Source organism: Symphalangus syndactylus, chromosome 13 (assembly GCF_028878055.3).
Source record: "Symphalangus syndactylus isolate Jambi chromosome 13, NHGRI_mSymSyn1-v2.1_pri, whole genome shotgun sequence".
Taxonomy (NCBI): domain Eukaryota; kingdom Metazoa; phylum Chordata; class Mammalia; order Primates; family Hylobatidae; genus Symphalangus; species Symphalangus syndactylus.
In genome coordinates, this window is record NC_072435.2 from 38,788,682 (window position 1) to 38,812,999 (window position 24,318).

General features: G+C 45.0%; 1 protein-coding gene across 5 annotated transcripts in view; it reads right to left on the minus strand.

The window, feature by feature from the left end:
* Positions 1–24,318, minus strand: part of ZNF490 (zinc finger protein 490) — a 34,935-nt gene that overhangs the window by 7,435 nt on the left and 3,182 nt on the right. For 3 of the 5 annotated variants that reach the window (XM_055239417.2, XM_055239419.2, XM_063616112.1), the window contains 2 exons: positions 1,465–1,591; positions 880–940 (listed from right to left, as the gene is read on the minus strand). In XM_055239417.2, coding sequence (XP_055095392.1) covers positions 880–940; positions 1,465–1,591 — 188 coding nt within the window. Of the gene's footprint in view, positions 1–879; positions 941–1,464; positions 1,592–16,284; positions 17,022–18,464; positions 24,309–24,318 lie in introns of those variants that run through there. The other 2 variants (XM_063616111.1, XM_055239420.2) reach the window with 2 other exon arrangements.

Consider the following 24,318-nt stretch of genomic DNA (forward strand, 5'->3'; position numbering starts at 1 on the left):
GTCTCTCTGTCGCCCAGCAACCTCCGCCTCCTGGGTTCAAGTGATTCTCCTGCCTCAGCCTCCCAAATAGCTGGGATTACAGACATGCACCACCGCGCCCCACGAATTTTGTATTTTTTTTTAGTAGAGACGGGGTCTCAAACTCCTGACCTCAGGTGATCCGCTCGCCTCAGCCTCCCAAAGTGCTGGGATTACAGGCATGAGCCACTGTGACCGGCCAGGATTTTTAAATGCTGTTTCATAGTGATTTCTTTTCACACCCTGAACATCTATTGCTTTTTTTTTTTTTTTTTTTTCTGTAGAGACAGGTTTTCACTATGTTGACCAGGCTGGTGTTGAACTCCTGGCCTCAAGCAATTCTCCAGCCTTCACCTACCAAAGGCTGGGATTAGAGGTATTCGCTACTTTGCCCAGCCAATGACAGTTTCTTTTTTTTTTTTTTTTAGACGGAGTCTCGCTCTGTCACCAGGCTGGAGTGCAGTGGATCGATCTCGGCTCACTGCAACCTCCATCTCCCAGGTTCAAGCGATTCTCCTGCCTCAGCCTCCCAAGTAGCTGGGACTATAGGCACGCGCCACCACGCCCAGCTAATTTTTTGTATTTTTAGTAGAGACGGGGTTTCATCATGTTGGCCAGGATGGTCTCGATCTCCTGATCTCATGATCCACCGGCCTTGGCCTCCCAATGTGCTGGGATTACAGACATGAGCCACCGCACCTGGCTGCCCATGACAGTTTCAATGAAACACCTTCAGTAAAAATTTTCTAAGAATGAATAAACTTGAAACTCTGCTTATTGTTTTGCTTGCTTGGCTTTTGAAATTTATGAAATACTAAGATTCTCTCAGGGGCTATATAATTATTCGTGAATGCAACTCACCTTAGATTTCTTCCCTGGTTTTTGTGGTCATCTTCAATATCCTGGTCTTTCCATTTTTCTCCTAAAATACAAGCCCAGAGAACTCACTATAAATTATTGGAAATTACAGAAAATTATAACACTCTAAGATCCATGATTAGCTATTGATTAGCTGTGACCCTGTCTGGTCTACTTACTAAAGTATTCTGTTCCTACATTTTTTTTTTTTTTTTTTTGAGACAGAGTCTCGCTGTTGCCCAGGCTGGAGTGCAGTGGCACGGTCTCAGCTCACTGCAACCTTGGCCTTCCGGGTTCAAGCAATTCTCCTGCCTCAGCCTCCCGAGTAGCCAGGATTACAGGCACCTGCCACCAGGCCTGGCTAGTTTTTTATATTTTTAGTAGAGACGGGGTTTCACCATGTTGGTCAGGCTGGTCTCAGACTCCTGACCTCGTAATCCACCCACCTCAGCCTCCCAAAGCACTGGGATTACAGGCACAAGCCACTGTGCCTGGCCCCTTCCCACATTTTAAACCTTGGAACACAGTTGTTGTGCAAGAAACACCTGTTCTCTCCTTAATTAAGTAGATAAATTATGTCACCCTTACCTATACAGGCCAGGTTCTTGAAGGTTGCCCGCATCACATCTCTGTAGATATTCCTCTGACCAGGATCCAGCAAAGCCCACTCCTCCAGGGTGAAGTTCACAGCCACATCCTCAAGGGAGATGGAGTCCTAAAACATCCCCCATGTGTGTTTAGGAGGAAGGGAGAGATTTGCAGTAGTGAGGATCCATTCTCAGAATTCCTGAGAAATTCCATATAATCCTGTAGTCTCAGTTTAGTGGTATAACTTGGTTGTCAGAACTCTTGACTCTTTCCACACTCACTTCCTCACAAATTTAACACTACCGTGAACATACAAAAATTATTTCTCTCTCTCTGTACATATATATGCAATATATTGAATATATACATATTTGAAACGGAGTCTTGCCCTGTCGCCCAGGCTGGAGTGCAGTGGCGCTATCTTGGCTCACTGAAAGCCCCGCCTCCTGGGTTCACACCATTCTCCTGCCTCAGCCTCCCGAGTAGCTGGGACTACAGGCACCTGCCACCACGCCCGGCTAATTTTTTGTATTTTTAGTAGAGACGGGGTTTCACCGTGTTAGCCAGGATGGTTTCGATCTCCTGACCTCGTGATCCACCCGCCTCGGCCTCCCAAAGTGCTGGGATTACAGGTGTGAGCCACCACGCCCGGCCATTATTTCTATATTTTAACTGTGATCACTTGAAGCCTTATTGTTCTTTTTTTTTTTGAGATGGAGTCTTGCTCTGTCGCTCAGGCTGGAGTGCAGTGGTGCGATCTTGGCTCACTGCAACCTCCTCCTCCCAGGTTCAAGTGATTATCCTGCCCCAGCCTCCTGAGTAGCTGGGACTACAGGCGTGTGCCACCATGCCCGGCTAATTTTTTGTATTTTTAGTAGAGATGGGGTTTCACCATGTTAGCCAGGACGGTCTTGATCTCCTGACCTCTTGATTCGCCCCCCCTCGGCCTCCCAAGGTGCTGGGATTACAGGCATAAGCCACCGTGCCCGGCCACCTTATTGTTCTTTAAATGCAGACCCAAGACCATCTTGGAGATATGAGAGAAATGCTATACAAATGAAACAAATTGTAAGATCATCAATTCCTTGTGAGAAAAACGCTTTCATTTTGTACCTTATTACATACCGTATCACTCAGCATTTCATGAAACTGAGTGATAGATTCGATTGGGGCCGAATCTGGATGAGATTTTAATAAATGAATACACCCTTTAGACTCTAAGCTGCACATCTCCCATTAAGGATGAAAAACTGTATTTTTCTTTTTCATAAACAACATGAGAGATCAGGAAGTCTGTGAAAAGCCAGAAGTCACTGGCCATGTTGCCCTGAAGGATCTCAGGCCATTAGAACCAAGCAAATCCAGGTGGCTGAATGAAAATATTCTTTTGCATTAGTATCAATTTCAATGTGTTTGTGTAATATTTATCATAGGTTCAGTTTTCCCTTTCTGTCTCATTTCATGGGTCTAGGAGGTTATTGGAAAGAAAGCACAGCAACTTGGACCTCTATAAAATTCCTGTACTCATGAAGGTTTATTACTTGCATGCTTGAGATCTCAGGCAACTCTGTGTAACTCTCAAGCACTTGTGAAATGGCTTCAGAGAGCAAGAAAAAGAGCCTGGCTGGGGATTTTTACTGACATTAGCGAGTAGGCTAGTGTGAGTTCAAGCATACAGGTGGAGGCTGATGTGAATTGGCTCTGTCGCCAGCACCAAATGAGGGTGACCCAGGCTTTCTTCCTACCACATCCATATGTGGGGTACACAGTGGAAACCAAGGAATGAGGTTTTAAAGCTGTGAGCAGTCAAAGGCCAGGTGGGGTGGCTCACGCCTATAATCCCAGCACTTTGGGAGGCAGAGGTGGGCAGATCACTTGAGGTCAGGAGTCCAAGCACTAAACCTCCAGCCCTTTTTCTCTCCCCCGACTTTGGGGGCTAGGGCTAGAGGAAGATCAAGACTGGGTGTCTTTTGGGACGTCAATCCCCACCCTGAAGTTAGGTAGGCATTCCTTCAATTCCAAGAGATTTAGGAACTCTGTACTAGGAACCACACACAAAGACCAAATGTCTTTCTTATCATAGCACAGAACATCATGGCTCAGGGGCACAGGCTCACCAGAAGACAGATGATTCATAGGATTATATCATGTTTCCACTCCAGCCACTGGTAACAGTGTGACATTAGAGTTTTGTTTTTATTTTGAGACCCAGTCTTGCTCTGTCACCCAGGCTGGAGTGCAGTGGTGCAATCTTGGCTCACTGCAACCCCTGCCTCCAGCGTTCAAGCAATTCTCCTGCCTCAGCCAACCGAGTAGCTGGGATTACAGGCATGTGCAACCACACCCAGCTAATTTTTGTATTTTTAGTAGAGACGAGGTGTTTCTTCATGTTGGCCAGGATGGTCTCGAACTCCTACCTTAAGTAATTTGCTTGCCTCGGCCTCCCAAAGTGCTAGGATTATAGGAATGAGTCACCACTCTTAGCCTGGGTTTTTGTTTTAAAACAGTAGAACAGGCCAGGTGTGGTGGCTCACGCCTGTAATCCCAGCACTTTGGGAGGCTGGGGGCGGGCAGATCACTTGAGGTCAGGAGTTTGAGACCAGCCTGGCTAACATAGCAAAACCCCATCTCTACTAAAAATACAAAAATTTGCCGGGTGTGGTGGGCACCTGTAATCCCTGCTACGAGGGAGGAGAATCGCTTAAACCTGGAGGCAGAGGTTGCAGTGAGCCAAGATCGTGCCCCTGCACTCCAGCCTGGGCAACAGAGCGAAACTCCACCTCGAAAAATAAAATAAAATAAAACAGTAGAATACAATGAAACGATATTCTATTTATTTCTGCATGTTTCACAATTGAAGAAATCTCTAGAGAACCCCAAAAATGACAGAACACAGAAAACCAGGGACACCAAAGGCAATTTTATCTGACACCTACAGCTACTGAAAATAGTAAACACAGCCTAAAATCAATAAGATAAACTAAATCCTCACATTTAAAGCCTGTTTATCTCAGTTCCTTTTCAACACCATGCCCAGATTTCAACAAAAATCACAAGATATATTAAAAGACTTAGACGGTTTGAAGAGAGAGTGCAGGCACCAGAACCAGACTGAGATATAAAAGAGATGCTGGAATTATCAGACCACAAATTTATTTCTTTTCTTTTTTTTTGAGACAGAGTCTTACTCTGTTGCCTAGGCTGGATTGCAGTGACACAATCTCAGCTCACTGATACTGTCATAGTGGACAAAAAAGAATACCTGGCCAGGCGTGGCTCATGCCTATAATCAGAGCACTTTGGGAGGCCAAGGCAGGAGGACCTCTTGAGGTCAGGAGTTCAAGACCAGCCTGACCAACATGGAGAAACCCTGTCTCTACTAAAAATACAAAATTAGTCAGGTGCAGTGGCACATGCCTGCAATCCCAGCTACTCACGAGGCAGGAGAATCACTTGAACTTGGGAGGCAGAGGTTGCAGTGAGGCCAGATCGCGCCATGGCTCTCCAGCCTGGGCAACAAGAGTAAAACTCCATCTCAAAAAAAAAAGAAAAGAAAAAGAAAAAAGAATACCTAATATATGTTGTCTGCAAGAAATCCACTATTTTTTACTTTCTTTTGTTTTTTAGAGACAGGGTCGTGCTCTGTCACCCAGGCTGGAGTGCAGTTGTGGGATGACAGATGACTGTAACCTCAAACTCCTGGGCTCAAAGGACTCTCACACCCCAGCCTCTGAGTAGCTGGAACTACAGTTGTGCACTACCATCCCTTGATAATTTTGTTGTTTCTTTTTATAGAGATGGGGTCTCACTATGTTGCCCAGGCTTGTCTCAAACTCCTGGCCTCAAGCAATCATCCTGCCTCAGCCTCCCAAAATGCTGGGATTACACGTGCGAGCCACCATACCCAGGCCAACAAATCCACTTTAAATATATCACAAAGATTGGGGGGAGGGGGGAGGGATAGCATTAGGAGATATACCTAGTGTAAATGACGAGTTAATGGGTACAGTACACCAACATGGCACATGTATACATATGTAACAAACCTGCGCGTTGTGCACATGTACCCTAGAACTTAAAGTATAATAATAAAAAGTAATAATAAATAAATATATCACAAAGATATATTAAAAATAAAGGAATAGAGAAAGATATACTATGCTAACACTAATTATTATTATTATTTTGAGACAAAGTCTCGCTCTGTCACCCAGGCTGGAGTGCAGTGGCACAATCTTGGCTCACTGCAACCTCCACCTCCCGGGTTCAAGCGATTCTCCTGCCTCAGTCTCCTGAGTAGCTGGGATTACAGGCGCGCACCACCACGCCCGGCTAATTTGTTGTTTTTTTTTTTTTCTTTGAGTCGAAGTTTCGTTCTTGTTGCCCAGGCTGGAGTGCAATGGCGCAATCTCGGCTCGCTACAACCTCTGCCTCCCGGGTTCAAGCGATTCTCCTGCCTCAGCCTCCTGAGTAGCTGGAATTGCAGGCGCCTGCCACCACGCCGGCTAATTTTTGTGTTTTTAGTAGAGGCAGGGTTTCACCATGTTGGCCAGGCTGGTCTCAAACTCCTGTCCTCAGGCAATCCACCTGCCTCCCAAAGTGCTGGGATTACAAGTGTGAGCCACCATGCCTGGCCAATTTTTATATTTTTAGTAGAGACAGGGTTTCACCACGTTGGTTAGGCTGGTCTCGAACTCCTGACCTCGTGATGTGCCCACCTTGGCCTCCCAAAGTGCTGGGATTACAAGCGTGAACCACCATGCCCGGCCAACACTAATTTTTTAAAAGCTGGCACAGCCTTATTAATTTCAGAAAAAGCTGACTTCATAGCATGAAAATATCAGTGATAGAAGGGCATTACATACTGACAAAGGGGCCAATTCACCAAGAAGACAAGGCAATCCTTACTGTGTATGCACATAACCACAGAGTGGCAAAATATATGAGGGGAACACTAATACAACTGCAGGAAGAAATATATGAATGCACTGGTACAGCTGTATACTTCAATAACCCCCACCATTAATTTAGAGATCCAGCAGGCAGAAATCTGGAAGGACATAATTAAATTGAACAGCACCATCAAAACAACTGGACTTAATTGAAAACCAGAATAATTCATTCAGTAACAGCAGAATATACATTCTCCTCAAGTTCACATGGAATAGTCACCAAGATATCTCACATTCTGGTAAATAAAATACTTCCTAGCAAATTTAAAAGACTAGAGAATACAAAACCTGTTCTCAGATCCAGAACTGCTAACAGAAAGATAGCTTGAAAACCCACAAATATTTGGAGATTAAATCCTGAACTTCTAAATAATGCATGGATGAGAAAAGTCTCAAGAGACATTAAAAATTATTTTGAATTAAATAAAAATAGAACATATCAAAACACGTAGAATGCAGCAAAAGGAGTGCCTGGCTGAAATTTATATGACTGAACACATATACCACCAAAGAATGATCTGTAATCAATAATCTCAATGTCTAACTTAAAAAACTAATAACAGGCCAGGCATGATGGCTCACGCCTGTAATCCCAGCGCTTTGGGAGGCTGAGTCAGGCAGATCACCTGAGGTCAGGACTTCGAGACCAGCCTGGCCAACATGGTGAAACCCCATCTCTACAAATACAAAATACAAAATTACAAAAATACTCTCTTTTTTTTTTTTTTTGAGACGGAGTCTCACTGTGTCACCCAGGTTGGAGTGCAGTGGCGCGATCTCGGCTCACTGCAACCTCCGCCTCCCGGGTTCACGCCATTCTCCTGCCTCAGCTTCTCCGAGTAGCTGGGACTACAGGCGCCCGCCACTACGCCCGGCTAATTTTTTTGTATTTTTAGTAGAGACGAGGTTTCACCGTGGTCTCGATCTCCTGACCTCGTGATCTGCCCGCCTCGGCCTCCCAAAGTGCTGGGATTACAAGCGTGAGCCACCGCGCCCGGCAATACTCTCTAATGTACTCTAAAATACAAAAATTAGCCAGGCATGGTGGCACAGGCCTATAATCCCAGCTACTTTGGAGGCTGAGGCAGGAGAATCACTTGAACCCAGGAGGCACAGGTTGCAGTGAGCCCAGGTCACACCATCATACTGCAGCCTGGGTGACAGAGCGAGACTCTGTCTCAAAAATAAATAAATAAATGAATAAATAAATAAATAAATAAATAAATAGAGAAAAAACAACAAAACCAAAAGGTGGTCTTGTGAACATATCAATAATTAACTGAAAAGTGTCTCCTCAAGTCAACTAACAACAAAAAGACAAAGATTATTAATATGACGAAAGGGGGAAAATGAAGAAATACTTCACAAAACTGAACATTTATGATAGCAAACTAGGAATAGAAGGGAATTTCTTCTTTTTTTTTTTTTTGAGACAGGTCTCACTAAGTTGCCCAGGCTGGAGTATATTGGCTATTCAGAGGCGCCGTCATACTGCTACAGCCTCAAACTGGTGGGCTCCAGCAATCTTCTTGCCTTGGCCTCCCAAGCAGCAAAGACTACAGGTGCATGCCACTGCATCGGGCAAGAGGAACTTCTTGAGAAACTACATACAAGAAACCTGCGGTTAACATCATGCTTAATGTGAAAAACTAGATGTTTTCCCAGTAATATGAGGAACAAGGTAAGAAAGACCCTTCTCACACTCTCACCATTTATTTATTTATTTATTTAGTGACAGAGTTTCGCTCTGTCACCCAGGCTGGAGTGCACTGGCACGATCTTGGCTCACTGCAATCTCCGCCTCCTGGGTTCACGCAATTCTCCTGCCTCAGCCTCCGGAGTAGCTGGGATTACAGGCATGTGCCACCACGTCCCCGCTAATTTTTTTGTATTTTTAGTAGAGACGGGGTTTCACCATATTGACCAGGCTGGTCTGGAACTCCTGACCTTGTGATACGCCCGCCTCGGCCTCCCAAAGTGCTGGGATTACAGGCATGAGCCACCATGCCTGGCCTTTTGTTTTTTTTTTTTCTTTGAGATGGAGTTTCACTCTGTTGCCCAGGCTGGAGTGCACTGGTGCCACCTCAGCTCACTGTAACAACCTCCACCTCCCAGGTTCAAGAGATTTTCCTGCCTCAGCCTCCTGAGTAGCTGGGATTACAGGCGCACCCAACCATGCCTGGCTAATTTGTGTATTTTTAGTAGAGATGGGGTTTCACCATGTTGGCCAGGCTGATCGTGAACTCTTGACGTCAATGATCCCCCCAACCCCTGCCTCGGCCTCCTAAAGTGCTGGATTACAGGCATGAGCCACCGCGCCTGGCCCCTCTCACCATTTCTATTCAACATTGTACAACAGTGAAACTAAGAAAAAGAAAAAGAAATAAAAGATATACCAACTGAGAAGGAAGAACTAAAGCTGTCTTTCTGCATATGACATGATTGTGTATGTAGAGAATTTCAAAAATCCACAACAAAGAAAATTCCTGGAACCAATAAGAGCAAGGTTGAAGGACACAAGCTCAACATACAAGGCCAATTCCTTTCCTATACAGCCACACAAATATAGTCAACTGAGCTTTGATGAAGAACCAAAGGCAGCTGGGTGTAGTGGCTCACGCCTGTGATCCCAGCACTTTGGGAGGCTAAGGTGGAATGGATCACTTCAGCCCAGGAGTTCAAGACCAACCTGGGCAACATAACAACACTCCATCTCTATTTCTTCAAAAAAAAAATTTTTTTTAAATAAAAGAAAAATTAAATGAAAATGGATCAAAGATGTAACTGTAAAATACAATAAGACTCCTAGAGGATAACACAGAAAATCTAGATGACCTTGGGTTTGATGATGAATTATAACATAACATAAACTGTAAGTTTGACTTCATTAAAATAAAAAAGTCCTGCTTTGGGACCGGGCACGGTGGCTCATGCCTGTAATCCCAACTCTTTGGGAGGCCGAGGCGGGTGGATGACTTGAGGTCAGGAATTCGAGACCAGTCTGGCCAACATGGTGAAACCCCGTCTCTACTAAAGATACAAAAATTAGCCAGGCGTAGTGGTGCATGCCCGTAGTCCCAGCTACTTGGGAGGCTGAGGTAGAATAAATCGCTTGAACCTGAGAGGCTGATGTTGCAGTGAGCCGAGATCACGCCACTGCACTCCAGCCTGAGTGACAGAGACTCCATCCCCGCCACCACCCAAAAAAAAAGTCCCGCTCTGGGAAAGACCATGTTAAGAAAATGAAAAGACAAGCTACAGACAGGGAGAAATTCTTTGCAAAACATCTATCTGATAAAGGACTGGTATTCCAACTACTAAAAGAACTATTAAAACTCAGTAACAGGAAGACAATCCAATTAAAAATGGGCAAAAGATATGAACATACACATCACCAAAGAAGATTTAGAGATGGTAAAGAAGCACATGAAAACATGCTCAAGGCCGGGCGCGGTGGCTCACGCTTGTAATCCCAGCACTTTGGGAGGCCGAGGCGGGCGGATCACGAGGTCAGGAGATCGAGACCATCCTGGCTAACATGGTGAAATCCCGTCTCTACTAAAAATACAAAAAATTAGCCGGGCGTGGTGGCGGGCGCCTGTAGTCCCAGCTGCTTGGAGAGGCTGAGGCAGGAGAATGGCGTGAACCCAGTAGGCGGAGCTTGCAGTGAGCCGAGATCACGCCACTGCACTCCAGCCTGGGTGACAGAGCGAGACTCCGTCTCACAAAAACAAAACAAAACAAAACAAAACAAAACATGCTCAACATCATATAGCATTAGGGAATAAAAAAAAAACTAAGATAAATAAAACTGAGTAAGACATTACCACACTCACTAAATAGCTAAATTTTAAAACACTAAAAACACCAAATGATGAAGATGGAGAACAGTAAGTATCATCATTATTTGCTGCTGGCAATGGAAAACGGTACTCCCACTTTGAAAGGCAAACAGTTAGAAACCAAAACACACTCTTAAATTGTAATCTAGCCATCATGCTCCTAGGTATTTACTCAAAAGAGTTGAAAACTTATGTTCATGCCAAAACTTGCACATGAATGCTTATAGTTTTATTCAAAACCTTAACCTTAGAGTGAACCAAGATACCTCTCAATAGACATATGGATAAACCATCTGGTTCACCTATAGAATGATAAAAAGAAATCATGTATCAGCCAGGCGCGGTGGCTCATGCCTGTAATCCCAGCACTTTGGGAGGCCAAGGAGGGCGGACCATGAGGTCAGGAGATCGAGACTATCCTGGCCAACATGGTGAAACCCTGTATCTACTAAAAATACAAAAATTAGCTGAGTGTAGTGGCGCTTGCCTATAATCTCAGCTACTCGGGAGGCTGAGGCAGAAGAATCAGGTATCAAGCCATGAAAAGACATGGAGGCTAGGTATGGTGGCTCCCACCTGTAGTACCAGCTACTCAGGGCACTGAGGCAGGAGGGTCACTTGAGTCTGGGAGTTCAAGACCAGCATGGGTGTTATGATGAGACCCCATCTCAATTAAAAAAAATAATAATAAGATGTGGAGGAACCTTGACTTGAACATATATTATTAAGTGAAAGAAGCCAATCTAAATGGTTATATACTATATAGTTTCAAAGATGACATTCAGGAAAAGATAAAACTATGACAGAGTAAAAAGGCTTTTGATTGTCAAGAATTTGGGAAGAGGGAGGGATTAATGAATAGGAGAAGCACAGGCGATATTTAGGTGAGGGAAAGCATCCTTACATGATGCAGCTATGATGAATAGCAGTTATTATACATTTGCCAAAACCTATAGATTGTATAACAGAGTCAGCCCTAATGTAAATTGTGGAGTCTGAGGCATCAATATTGGTACATCAATTATAACAGATGTATTAAAGTAATACAAAATATAAAAAGGATAAACTATGTAGAGGCAGAGGGATCAAGTGGGAACACTACACTTCCTCATCAATTTTTCTATAAGTCTGAAATAGCTCTACAAAAATAAAGTCTACTAGAAAAAGAAAAACGATGAAGACAGGATAATGACAATTCACACCATGACTGGTTGATGAATGAAACATACAACCTTTCACTCAATTCATGAATTTTATTTTAGTAAGCCTTTATGGTGCTTTGTGAGCCAGAGACTGGTAAAGGCGATGAAGTTTCACAGGATGCCTTGTTCAAAAGCCCATCACTCTCTATTTTGGGAAGTGCAATAAGAGCTTTGATTAGTATCAGTAGTCTCTGGAACTCTTGCACGAATATGAGTGTCCAGGCGGAGCCTTGGATTGTGGGATTACCCTGTGTAGTGGTGTGTATTATCTTGACTTATATGGCTAGCCATGAGGTAAAAAAAGATTCCCAGAGTTTTGTGGGGTTTTTTTTGTTTTCCCTTTGAGATGAAGTCTCGCTCTGTTGCCCAGGCTGAAGTGCAGTGGCGCAATCTCGGCTCACTGCAACCTCCGCCTCCCAGGTTCAAGCGATTCTCCTGCCTCAGCCTCCTGAGTAGCTGGGATTACAGGCGCGAGCCACCACGCCTGCCTAATTTTTTTGTATTTAGTAGAGACAGGGTTTCTCCATGTTGGCCAGGCTGGTCTCGAACTCCTGACCTCAAGTGATCCACCCGCCTCAGCCTCCCAAAATGCTGGGATTACAGGTGTGAGCCACCACACCCAGCCTAATATTCCCAGAGTTCTTTTACTACAAAGGTGCAACTCTTAGACAATCACTCAAGAGTGTGTAAACATGTACAGGTGGGATTTATTGTTGGCCAGTGCTAAGACGACTAACTGATGAGCTGCCCCTTGAATCCAGTCCTTTATCAGGTCCATTTTAATTAAGGGATAAAAAGCAGCAGCTCTTCACCGAGAGCTCCAACGTGTACAAATGTGGCCATGTCAGCCATCAAGTCTACACACTCCCCACTGCTATTCACTCAGTAGCAAAGGATCTAGGACAAGGTAGACCTCCTCCAGCACCATGACATCTGGCAAGGAGGTAAGAAAAGAAGCCACCCTCCCACCCCAACTCCTACAGAGAGGATATGCTGAAGGCTAACATTTGGCTCTGTAATTTTGAAAGGAGGTCTGTGTAGGTTGCTGTTTCCAGGACCCATGGCAAAATGAGCAGTTGAGTAAAGTCACATGCTCAGGGCCTGGGAGAGCCTCAATGTTCAGGATAACCTAGTACAAGGTGATCATTGCAGCTCTAATGGCATATAGTGTGGGGCCAAGGGCTGTTTGTTGCATCAGAGCCCTATGGACAACTTATGGTCATCATGGATAATTACAAGAGGCATGAGAGGAGGTTTCTAAAGCCACTATAGTGGCCAGGAATGGTGGCTCATGCCTGTAATCCCAGCACTTTGGGAGGCCATGGCAGGTAGATCACCGGAGGTCAGGAGTTTGAGACCAGCCTGGCCAATACGGTAAAACCCCGTCTCTACTAAAAATACAAAAACTAACTGGGTGTGGTGGTGCACACCTGTAATCCCAGCTACTCTGGAGGCTGAGGTAGGAGAATCGCTTGAACCAGCGAGGCGGAGGTTGCAGTGAGCCGAGATTACGCTACTGCACTCCAGCCTGGGAGACAGAGCCAGACCCAATCTCAGAAAAAAAAAAAAAAAAAAAAAAAAGCCTCTATAGTGCTCTGGAGGCACTAACAGGAGTGCCTGCCGTATGGCAATTTAAACAGTGTCTAGAGCCTTTGTGGTAGCGATATCTAGGCAATGATGACCAATTTGCAAGTCACAGCATAAATGGGCTTAAGGAAACTTTATAAAGGACTGTGTTACCTCCTGAACATCAAAAAAGCCCAAATAATGTTGTGGGTGCCAACAGGAACAACAGCAGTAGGCAGAGGTTGCAGTGAGCTGAGATCACACCACTGCACTTCCGCCTGGGTGACAGAGTGAGAGTCTGTCTCAGCACTCCCACCTGGGCAACAGAGCAAGAAGACTCCATCAGTCCATCCATCAATCAATCAATCAGTGTACCTTGCTTACATTTACTGGGATCTCCAGATATAACTGATTCCTAGGATTGATTAATCCCATGAATGATTGTCAGTTAGTGCATTACAGAGATGTTAAAATTAATTCTGAACTAGGCTGGGCCTGGTGGTTTATTCCTGTAATCCCAGCACCTTGGGAGGCCAAGGCAGGAGGACTGCTAGAGCCCAGGAGTTCGAAACCAGAAATATATATATATATATATATATATATATATATATATATATGAATGATTTTAAAAATGATAAAATTCAGAATCAATGTCGGAGAGGCCTGAAAGCCATGCACATGCAGCGTCCTTTTCTTTTTTTTTTTTTTTTGAGACCGAGTTTCGCTCTTGTTGTCCAGGCTGGAGTGCAAGGGCATGATCTCGGCTCACCGCAACCTCCACCTCCCGGGTTCAAGAAATTCTCCTGCCTCAGGCTCCCTAGTAGCTGGGATTACAGCCATGCGCCACCACGCCCAGTTAATTTTGTATTTTTAGTAGAGAAGGGGTTCCTCCATGTTGGTCAGGCTGGTCTCCAACTCCTGACCCGCCTGTCTTGGCCTCCCAAAGTGTTTGGATAACAGGTGTGGGCCACCATGTCCGGCCTTTTTTTTTTAGTTGCATAATTCGTTTACTATATTTTGGAGTTGCAATTAGGTCAAAACCTAGAAAAATGCTTCATTTTTTTTTCTTTTGTGCCCTTCCTTCTTTAATCTTTCTCTGTTTTGTTTCTGTGGTCACTTGATATACTTCCGGGCAGAAGGGTTATCTTCCTACCTTAATATTTATTAATACATTTTTTCCTCCAGAAAACCTCAAATCGTAGGTTATGGGCCTCACTCACCCATGGCACTGGTGGCGTTAAAAGGTTTCAGGGCTGGGCGTGGTGGCTCACACCTGCAATCCCAGCACTTTGGGAGGCTGAGGTGGGTGGATCACCTGAGGTCAGGAGTTTGAGACCAGCCTGGCCAACCTGGCGAAACCCCATCTCTACTACAAATACAAAAATCAGCCAGGTGTGGTGGCAGGTGACTGTAAACCCAGCTACGCAGGAGGCTGAGGCAGGGAGAATTGCTTGAACCTGGGAGGCAGAGGTTGCAGTGAGCCAAGATCATGCCACTGCACTCCAGCCTGGGCAGAAGAGCAAGACTTTGTCAAAAGAAAAAAAGAAAAAAGAAAAAGAAAAAAAAAAAGGTGATTTGGGCCAGCGCAGCAGCTCACACCTGTAATCCCAGCACTTTAGAAGACTGAGGCAGACAGATCACTTGAGGCCAGGAGTTCGAGAACAGCCTGGTCAATGAGATGCAATCCCATCTCTACTAAAAATACAAAAATGGGCCGGGTGTGGTGGCACATGCCTGTAATACCAGCTACTCAGGAGGCTGAGGCATAAGAATTGCTTCAACCTGGGAGGCAGGGGTTGCAGTGAACCAAGATGGTGTCACTGCACTCCAGCCTGGGAGACACAGAAAGACTCTGTCTCAAAAAAAGTGATTTGATCAAGGAATCCAAGGGAAAGAAACGCAAACGTTTTAATCTGTTTAGATAAGGAATTGCTTCTCCACCGTTAAAATGGAAAACTCACAATCGAAAGGTAAATACATTCACAAGGGCCAGGCATGGTCACGCCTATAATACCAACATTTTGGGAGGCCAAGGCAAGAGGATCCCTTAAAGCCAGGCGTTCGAGACTAGCATGAGCAACATAGCAAGACCCTGTATCTGCAAAATAAAAATTTGAAATTAGCCAATAGTGGCAGATGCCTTTATTCCCAGCTACTCAGGAGGCTGAGGAGGGAGGATCGCTTGAGATGCGATGAGGTTTGATGGCTCCACTGCACTTCAGCCTGGGCGACGCTGCGAGACCGTCTCAAAAACAAATTCCCAAACTTGAGAACGGTAACCCAGACAGTGGGTCAGTGCCTGGTGATGACAGCAGGGGCATCTGAGCAGCCACAGGAACGAACTCTGGGAGCTCCACACGCCCTCCTCTCCCCTAGCTACAAAAAAATGTTCCCTCTTCCAGGCTTCAATTCTCACAGGTGGATTCACCTTAATGTTCTGACCCAAATGGATTCTCAAACGCACGAGAATCCCTCATGACTTTCCCGTGGCCCCTGCGCAATCTTCGGAGACGCGGGGCTGTGGGCGCCCAGCTGCCCGGAAAGGGCTCCGGGGCCGGGGCCGCAGTCGCAGGGACGGGACAGGACGCCTGAGGTCCCAGCTGCCGGCCCAGCCCCACGCTGCTGGGGCACCCTCGGGTCAGCTGCGCCAGGGGGGACTCAGGTCTTCCCACAGCCGGTTCCGACAAGTCCCCCCCTCACGTCTCGGGACTCCCGGCCCCGCACACTCACCATTTATCGGCTTACGGAGGCTCCAGGAGTCCTCCCTACGGATCCCTCACTACCTGCAGGTCCCAGTGCGACAAAGCATATGCAGAGCCCCAGACAGTCCGAGGCTGGGACGCAATCCTAGCGAACCGCTAGAATAAGGACGTTCACACGCGCATTCAGAGCTAGGGTGCCAGCGCCTTTTCAACACCGATGCTGATTGGACAGTTTGTGTGGCCCCGCCCCCTCACCCCTGAGTGACAGCCATGCAGTAGGGCAAGTGGTAGAGCCGAGCTAGCTTCCCAGAGTGGGTTTTCCCGGCGGGGATATTTGCATGTAAGAGGAATTTGTTCTTTGCCCGAGGTCCATTTTTAAGTGGCCTATTCAGTAGTATTAAGTGTAGTTACATTGTGAAACCAATCTCTAGAACTGATTTAATCTTGCAAATTTGAAACTCTTTATCGATTGAATAACATCCCATTTACCACTCACCCTTAGCCCCTGACACCCACTCTTGGGACTTTTTGATTGTATGAATTTCATTGTGGGTACCTCATATAAGTGGAATTATTCTGTATTTGTCCTTTTCCGACTGGCTTATTTCACTTAGCGTAATGTCCTCAATCTTCCCGATGTTGTAGCATGTGTCAGAATTTACTTCCTTTTAAGACAATTAAAGGCCGGGCACGTTGGCTCAAGCCTGTAATCTCAGCACTTCGGGAGGATCCCTTGAGGCCAGGATTTCCACACCAGCCTGGGCAACATTGTAAGAACCCGCCTCCACAAAAATAAAAATTAAAAATTAAAAAATATAGATTCCGGCCGGGTGCGGTGGCTCTCGCTTGTAATCCCAGCACTTTGGGAGGCCGAGGCGGGCGGATCACGAGGTCAAGAGATCGAGACCATCCTGGCCAACATGGTCAAACCCTGGTGGCAGAGCGAGACTCTGTCTCAAAAAACAAAAATAACAATTAAAAAAAAAATAGCTATTGCAACAGAAGCTACTCAGGTTTTTAAGAAAAAGTGTGGTTTAGACACTTAGAAATGTCTTTGGGAAAAAAAATTGTTAAGTGTACTGTAAAAGCATCACATGGTCTAGCCTCATAATAATTCTCTCTTTTTTTGGAGGCAGTTTCTCTCTTGTTGCCCAGGCTGGAGTGCAGTGGCGCGATCTCCTCTCACCACAACCTCCGCCTCCCAAGTTCAAGCGATTCTCCCGCCTCAGCCTCCCAAGTAGCTGGGATTACAGGCATGAGCCACCACGCCTGGCTAATTTTGTATTTTTAGTAGACACGGGGTTTCTCCATGTTGGTCAGGCTGGTCTCGAACTCCCAACCTTAGGTTTGGCTCTGCCTGCCTCAGCCTCCCAAAGTGCTGGGATTACAGGCATGAGCCACCATGCCCGTCAATAATTCTCCCTTTTTAAAACCAAGGATTCTGCCGGGCGCGGTGGCTCACGCCTGTAATCCTAGCACTTTGGGAGGCTGAGGCAGGCGGATCATGAGGTCAGGAGTTCGAGACCAGCCTGGCCAACACAGTGAAACCCCATCTCTACTAAAAATACAAAAATTAGCTAGGCATGGTGGTGTGCACCTGTAGTCCCAGCTACTAGGGAGGAGGCTGAGGCAGGAAAACCGCTTGAACCTGGGAGGCGGAGGTTGCCGTGAGCCGAGACTGCATCACTGCACTCCAGCCTGGGCAACAGAGCGAGACTCTATCTCAAAAAAAAAAAAAAAAAAAATTAGCCGGGTGTGGTGGCAGGGTGCCTGTGATCCCAGCTATTCGGGAGGCTGAGGCAGGAGAATCGCTTGAACCTGGGCAGTGAGCCAAGATCACGCCACTGCACTCCAGCCTGGGCAACAGAGTGAGACTCTGTCTCAAAAAAAGAAAAGAAAGAAAGAAAAAAAAGAGACATAAAGTTATAAAAATAAATAAGTATTTTTGGTTAAAGAAAAGATATTTTATATAAAAAAGGATCTTGTATGATAGATTCTTGTCCTAAAGAAAAATGACTGGTTGTTTAAAAAGAGGGATGTTTAGGACAAGTCAGAAAGTCAAGGCCTATCACAGAGTGTAAATCATGAAAGAATTTATGAAAGGGAATTTTTTTTTTTTTTTTTGAGACGGAGTCTCGCTCTGTCGCCCAGGCTGGAGTGCAGTGGCGCAATCTCGGCTCACTGCAAGCTCTGCCTCCGGGTTCACGCCATTCTCCTGCCTCAGCCTCTCCGAGTAGCTGGGACTACAGGCGCCCGCCACCATGCCCGGCTAATTTTTTTTTGTATTTTTAGTAGAGACGGGGTTTCACCGTGGTCTCGATCTCCTGACCTCGTGATCCACCCGCCTCGGCCTCCCAAAGTGCTGGGATTACAAGCGTGAGCCACCGCGCCCGGCCTTATGAAAGGGAATTTATGCAAGAAATGCTGTACAATTTAAAGGTGTTTAGGCCTCCTGAATGCTTCATAAAATGCCATTATGACTCTTAACTGTACAACTTGCCTGCTTTAAAGCTAGGGAAGGCCTGGGACACATGAAGTTAGATGCTAGAATGAGTCAGACCTTATCTGCACTTCTGTCTATGTCCTAGGCTCCCCACCTGGTACATAACTAAAATCACTTATCAGGTTTTTCACCAAAAGTAAAAGTTGCTAAGAATCAATATTGTAACATGTAATTGAGACTACTGGAAAAAACAGTTCTACATGCAAGGTGTGTAAGTAAAGTAGAGTATATACCTTTGGTAAAAAGATTATAAGAAGGCATGGGAATGTGGATTTTTTTGCCTAAATTAAAAGGTTAATGGATTTAGACAAAATAAAGCTGAAAGTTTAAGCAAGTTGTGGAAGGTTGATTGTAAAAGAAATTCTGTGTGTAAACATATTGGCTAAAGTTAAATTGGGTATTATCCAGTTTTTCTATAAATTGAATATTAAAAGCACAACGGGTTTCTCTTAGAACACTAACCTGCTCTTTAACAAAAATTGTAAAGGGTAATAAAAAACTATAAAAATTGCCAAACATTGGCGTAAATATGTCTATAAAATTGGGTAAATATATCTATAAGGTTTTATTAAGAATTGGGTTTAGGCTGGGCGTGGTGGCTCACACCTGTAATCCCAGCACTTTGGGAGGCCGAGGCAGGCAGATCACAAGGTTAGGAGATCGGGACCATCCTGGCTAACATGGTGAAACTCCGTCTCTACTAAAAAAAAATACAAAAAATTAGCCAGGCATGGTGGCGGGCACCTGTAGTCCCAGCTACTTGGGAGGCTGAGGCAGGAGAATGGTGTGAACCCGGGAGGCGGAGGTTGCAGTGAGCCGAGATGTGCCACTGCACTCCAGCCTGAGCAAAAGAGCGAGACTCCGTCTCAAAAAAAAAAAAAGAAAAAAGAAAAGAAAAGAAAAGAATTGGGTTTAACAGTAATAGTATACTAATGTAAACGTGAAATTTGGCTTATTTGGTACAAAAATCATAGAGGAAGCAATGTCAAATATAAAATGGGGTATGGCTTTCTTTGGACTATATCTGTATATATATGTTATTGGTATGTGTTCCAAAATGATGGAAAACTTGTAATTCTGATATATCTTAGTATATGTTATCGGTAATAATTATAATTGTAATGTTAAATTATTGTGTGCCACAGAGTAACAGATTTCCTTGTCAATTGCATCTTTAACTATGGCTACCCTAAAACTTTGTCATCCATAAACAATTGTTGTCTTGTCTTGGTCCTCTTTAGAAGGTGGTTTTATAATCAGCTATAAAGCTCTAACAGGTGCTCTTGAATGCAAGTTTTAGATAACTCTGGAGACTGTGACATCAGAATAGAGAAAAAATGTTCAGGACTCTTGTCCTAGCACTTTGGGAAGCCAAGGTGGGTGGATCACTTGAGCCCAGGAGTTCCAGACCAGCCTGGCCAACATGACACAACCCGTCTCTCCAAAAAATACAAAAATTAGAGAATATCCAAGTTATAATTGAGTCAAACTGCAGAGAGAGGGTATCATTTTGAGTACCACCCCCCAGTTTGGTGGAAAAGAAAGTTGTGATATTGTGAAATATATAATTTGGGTTTTGTCCAGGGTTCCTGGCTCACAGTTGCTAAAAATCTTGTAATTTCCTAAGCGACTAGAGCAATTGGAGTATCTTTTGTTAAAATATTTGGGCTGCCTGTAATCCCACACGTTGGGAGGCTGAGGCAGGCAGGATGCTTGAGCCCAGGAGTTCAAGACCAGCCTGGGCAACACAGTGAGATCCTATCTCTACAAAAAATACAAAAATTGGCCAGGCATAGGGGTGTGTGCCTATAGTCTCAGCTACTTGAGAGGCTGAGGTGGGAGGATCACCTGAGATCAGGGAAGTCAAGGTTGCAGTGAGCTGTGATGACACCACTGCACTCCAGCCTAGGTGACAGAGTAAGACTCTGTCTCAAAAAACAAAAAATAAACAAACAAAAAAAGGCTGGGGGCTGGGGCTCACATCTGTAATCCCAGTACTTTGGGAGGCCAAGGTAGGTGGATGCTTGAGTTCAGGTGTTTCAGACCAGTCTGGGCAACATGGCGAAAACCCATCTTTACTAAAAATACAAAAAAATAGCCAGATGCGGTGGCGTGCACCTGTAGTCCCAGCTACTCAGGAGGCTGTGGTGTGAGGATTGCTTGAACCTGGGGGTGGAGGCTGCATTGAGCCAAGATTGTGCCACTGTCACTGGGTGACAGAGTGAAGGAGACCCTATCTCAAAAAAAAAAAAAAAATTGGCCTTTTTTATTCAGTTCTTAAAATAGCTCTAGAAGAGTTCCAGAGTGAAAGGTGGAAGAAATGTCTTTACTTATTCATAACCATCCCCTTTCCGCCACAGCTAAGTTTATGTTACTGAGGTGATTTTCGGAAAGCTCCTACAATCCACAGGATGTGAGGCTAGTTGCCAGGGGAACCAACCATGTGACTGGAGCTTTGAAACTTTCAGCTCTGTCCCCAGCGCCAGGGAGAGAAGAGAAAACTGAAGGTTGAGTTGATCACCAATAGTGAATGATGTGATTAATTGTGTCACCATAATAAAGACATCATAAAAACCCAAAAACAGGGCTCAGAGAGCCTTCTGGTTGGTAAATAAGAACATAACCATGTGCCTGGAGGTATCTCTTCATCTGGCTGTTCATTTGTATCATTTAAAATATCCTTTGTAGGGCCAGGTGCGCCTGTAATCGCGTCTGTAATCCCAGCACTTTGGGAGGCTGAGGCAGGTGGATCACTTGAGGTCAGGAGTTCAAGACCAGCCTGACCAACATGGTGAAACCCCATCTCTACTTAAAATACAAAAATTAGGCCAGATGCAGTGGCTCACACCTATAATCCCAGCACTTTGGTAGGACAAGGTGGGCGGATCATGAGGTCAGGAGTTCGAGACCAGCCTGGCCAGCACGGTGAAACCCCGTCTCTACTAAAAACACACACACACAAAAAAAATTAGCTGGACATGGTGGCGTGGGCCTGTAATCCAGCTACTTGAGAGGCTGAGGTAGGAGAATCGCTTGACCCTGGTAGGCAGAGGCTGCAGTGAGCCGAGATCGTGCCACTGCACTCCAGCCTGGGCAAAAGAGTGAGACTCTATCTCAAAAAAAAAAAATTAGCCAGGTGTGGTGGTGGGCGCCTATAATCCCAGCTACTTGGGAAGCTGAGGCAGGAGAATTGCTTGAACCCGGGAGGCAGAGGTTGCAGTGAGCTGAGATCGCGCCATTGCACTCCAGCCTGGGTGACAAGAGCAAAACTCTGTCTCAAAAAAAAAATAATAATAATAAATAAAATAAAATATCCTTTGTAGGCTGGGCGCAGTGGTTCACACCTGTAATGCCAGCACTTTGGGAGGCCAAGGCAGATGGATCACTTGAGGTCAGGAGTTCGAGACCAGCCTGGCCAACATGGTGAAACCCCTTCTCTACTAAAAATACAAAAATAGCTGGGCATGGTGGAGCATGCCTGTCATTACAGCTACTCGGGAGGCTGAAACACGAGAATCATTTGAACCCAGGAGATGGAGGTTGCAGTGAGCCAAGATCGTGCTGCTGCACTCCAGCCTGGCAACAGAGTGAGACCCTGTCTCAAAATAAGAGTAAATAAATAAATAATAAAATACCCTTTGTAAGACTAGGCACAGTGACTCACTCCTATAATCTCAGTGCTTTGAGAGGAGCAAGGTGGGAGGATCTCTTGAGACCTGGAGGTTGAGACTAGCCTGGACAACAGAGCGAGACCCTAACTTTACAAAAAATAAATAATTAGTTGAGTGTGGTGGCACATGCCTGTATTCCTAGCTACTTGCAGGACTGATGAGGGAGGATCGCTTGATCCCAAGAGTTGAAGCCTGCAATGAGCTATGATCCTGCCACTGCACTCCAGCCTGGGAGACAGAGTGAAACCCTGCTCTATTAAAAAAAAAAGCCCTTTGTAATAAATCGGTGAATGTAAGTAAAGTGTTTCTGTGAGTTCTGTAGGCTGCTATATAGCAAATTAATCAAACCCAAAGAGTGGGTCATGAAAACCCTCATTTACAGCTTGTTGGTCAACATAGGTCACATCCCGGGACTTACAACTGACATTTGCAGTGAGGGGCATTCTTGTGAGCCGTTAGCTTCTGGTATTGGACTCTGTCTCCAGGTAGATACTGTCACAATTAAATTGAATGATATAGCACACCCAGCTGGTGTCTGCTTGAGAAGTGGTTATTGGTGGACCAGAAGCGAAGTATTCTGTTAAATATTTTGTTAATGGTTTTCCTATCCCTTTAAGAAAAGTGTATTTGAGACCCTCGAATAGAATTTTTTTTAATTAATTAATTGTTTTTTTTGAGATAGAGTTTCACTCTTGTTGCCCAGGCTGGCGTGCAATGATCTCGGCTCACTGCAACCTCCCCCTCCCGGGTTCAAGCAATTATCCTGCCTCAGCCTCTCGAGTAGCTGGGATTACAGGCATGCACCACTCCGTCCAGCTAATTTTGTATTTTTAGTAGAGAGGGGGTTTCTCCATGTTGGTCAGGCTGGTCTCGAACTCCCGACCTCAGGTGATCCGCCCACCTCGGCCTCCCAAAGTGCTGGGATTAAAGGCGTGAGCCACCACGCCTGGCCTAAAATAGGATTTTTTTTTTTTTTCCATTTTAGAAACAGAGACTCACTCTATTGCCCAAGCTGGAGTGCAGTGGCACAATCATAGGTCATTGTAGCCTCCAACTCCTAGACTCAAGGGATCTCCGCTATGAGACTACAGGCACATGCCACCACCCTGGGTAATTCTTTTTTTTTTTTTTTTTTGAGACAGGGTCTCTATCTGTTGCCCAGGCTAGAGTGCAGTAGCACGATCTCAGCTCACTGCAACCTCTGCCTCCTGAGTTCAAGCAATTCTTCTGCCTCAGCCTGCCGAGTAGCTGGGACTACAGGTGTGCACCACCATGCCCAGCTAATTTTTTGTATTTTTAGTAGAGATAGGGTTTTAACATGTTGGCCAGGCTGGTCTTGAACTCCTGACCTCAAGTGATCTACCCACCTCAGCCTCCCAAAGTGCTAGGATTACGGGTGTGAGCCACTGCACCTGGCCAATTTTTTTTTATTTTTATAGAGACAGGATTTCACTCTGTTGCCCAGGCTTTGATGTCCTTTTATAAAAGGAATCACTGGAAGATTTTTATTTTAATGATCAGCAAAGGCCTAAAAGTCCATGACCATTCCCAAGTATCATTTCCATATGGTAGATTTCCAGCACATGTTAGGAAAGAAAAAAAATGAACAGCTTTGTGTTTTACTAAAGAACAAGTAAAATCCCATTTTTATTCAATATTTCAATAATTTATGTTTGCACATCACTGTGGTGACTAATGTGATTTCATAATCATTAGTATTTCATTTGATTAGCCCCACCCAATCATACCTCCTATCTTGCAAATGAAGAAAGTTAAGTATGGAGAGCACAAAGTCTTGTCTAAACTCATATGGCTCATAAGTAATAATGAAATTGGCCAGGTGCGGTAGCTCACGCCTATAATCCCAACACTTTGGGAGGCTGATGTGGGAGGATCACTTGAGTCCAGGAGTTCAAGATCAGCCTGGGCAACATAGCAGGACCCTGTCTCTAAAATTTAAAAAATTTAATTTTTTTCTTTTTTTTTTTTTTTTTTGAGATGGAGTCTTGCTCTGTCACCCAGGCTAGAGTGCAGTGGCACCATCTCAGCCCACTGCAACCTCCACCTTCCGGGTTCAAGCAATTCTCCTGCCTCAGCCTCCCAAATAGCTGGGATTACAGATGTGCACCAGCACGCCTGGCTAAAAAAGAAATTTTTTTTTTAAATTAGCCAAGCATGGTGGTGCACACTGAGTCCTAGTTCCAGCTACTAGTCCCAGCTACTAGGGAGCCTGTGAAGTCGAGTCTACAGGGAGCTGTGATCTTGCCACTGCACTCCAGCCTGGGTGACAGAACATGATACTAATAGTAATATAATATAATAACAATAATAATAATGGAACTTCTCAGTATTAAAGTCCAAATGTGTGCCACCATATATACTGAGCACTGTCAAAAACTGAAAACTCAGGCCAGGC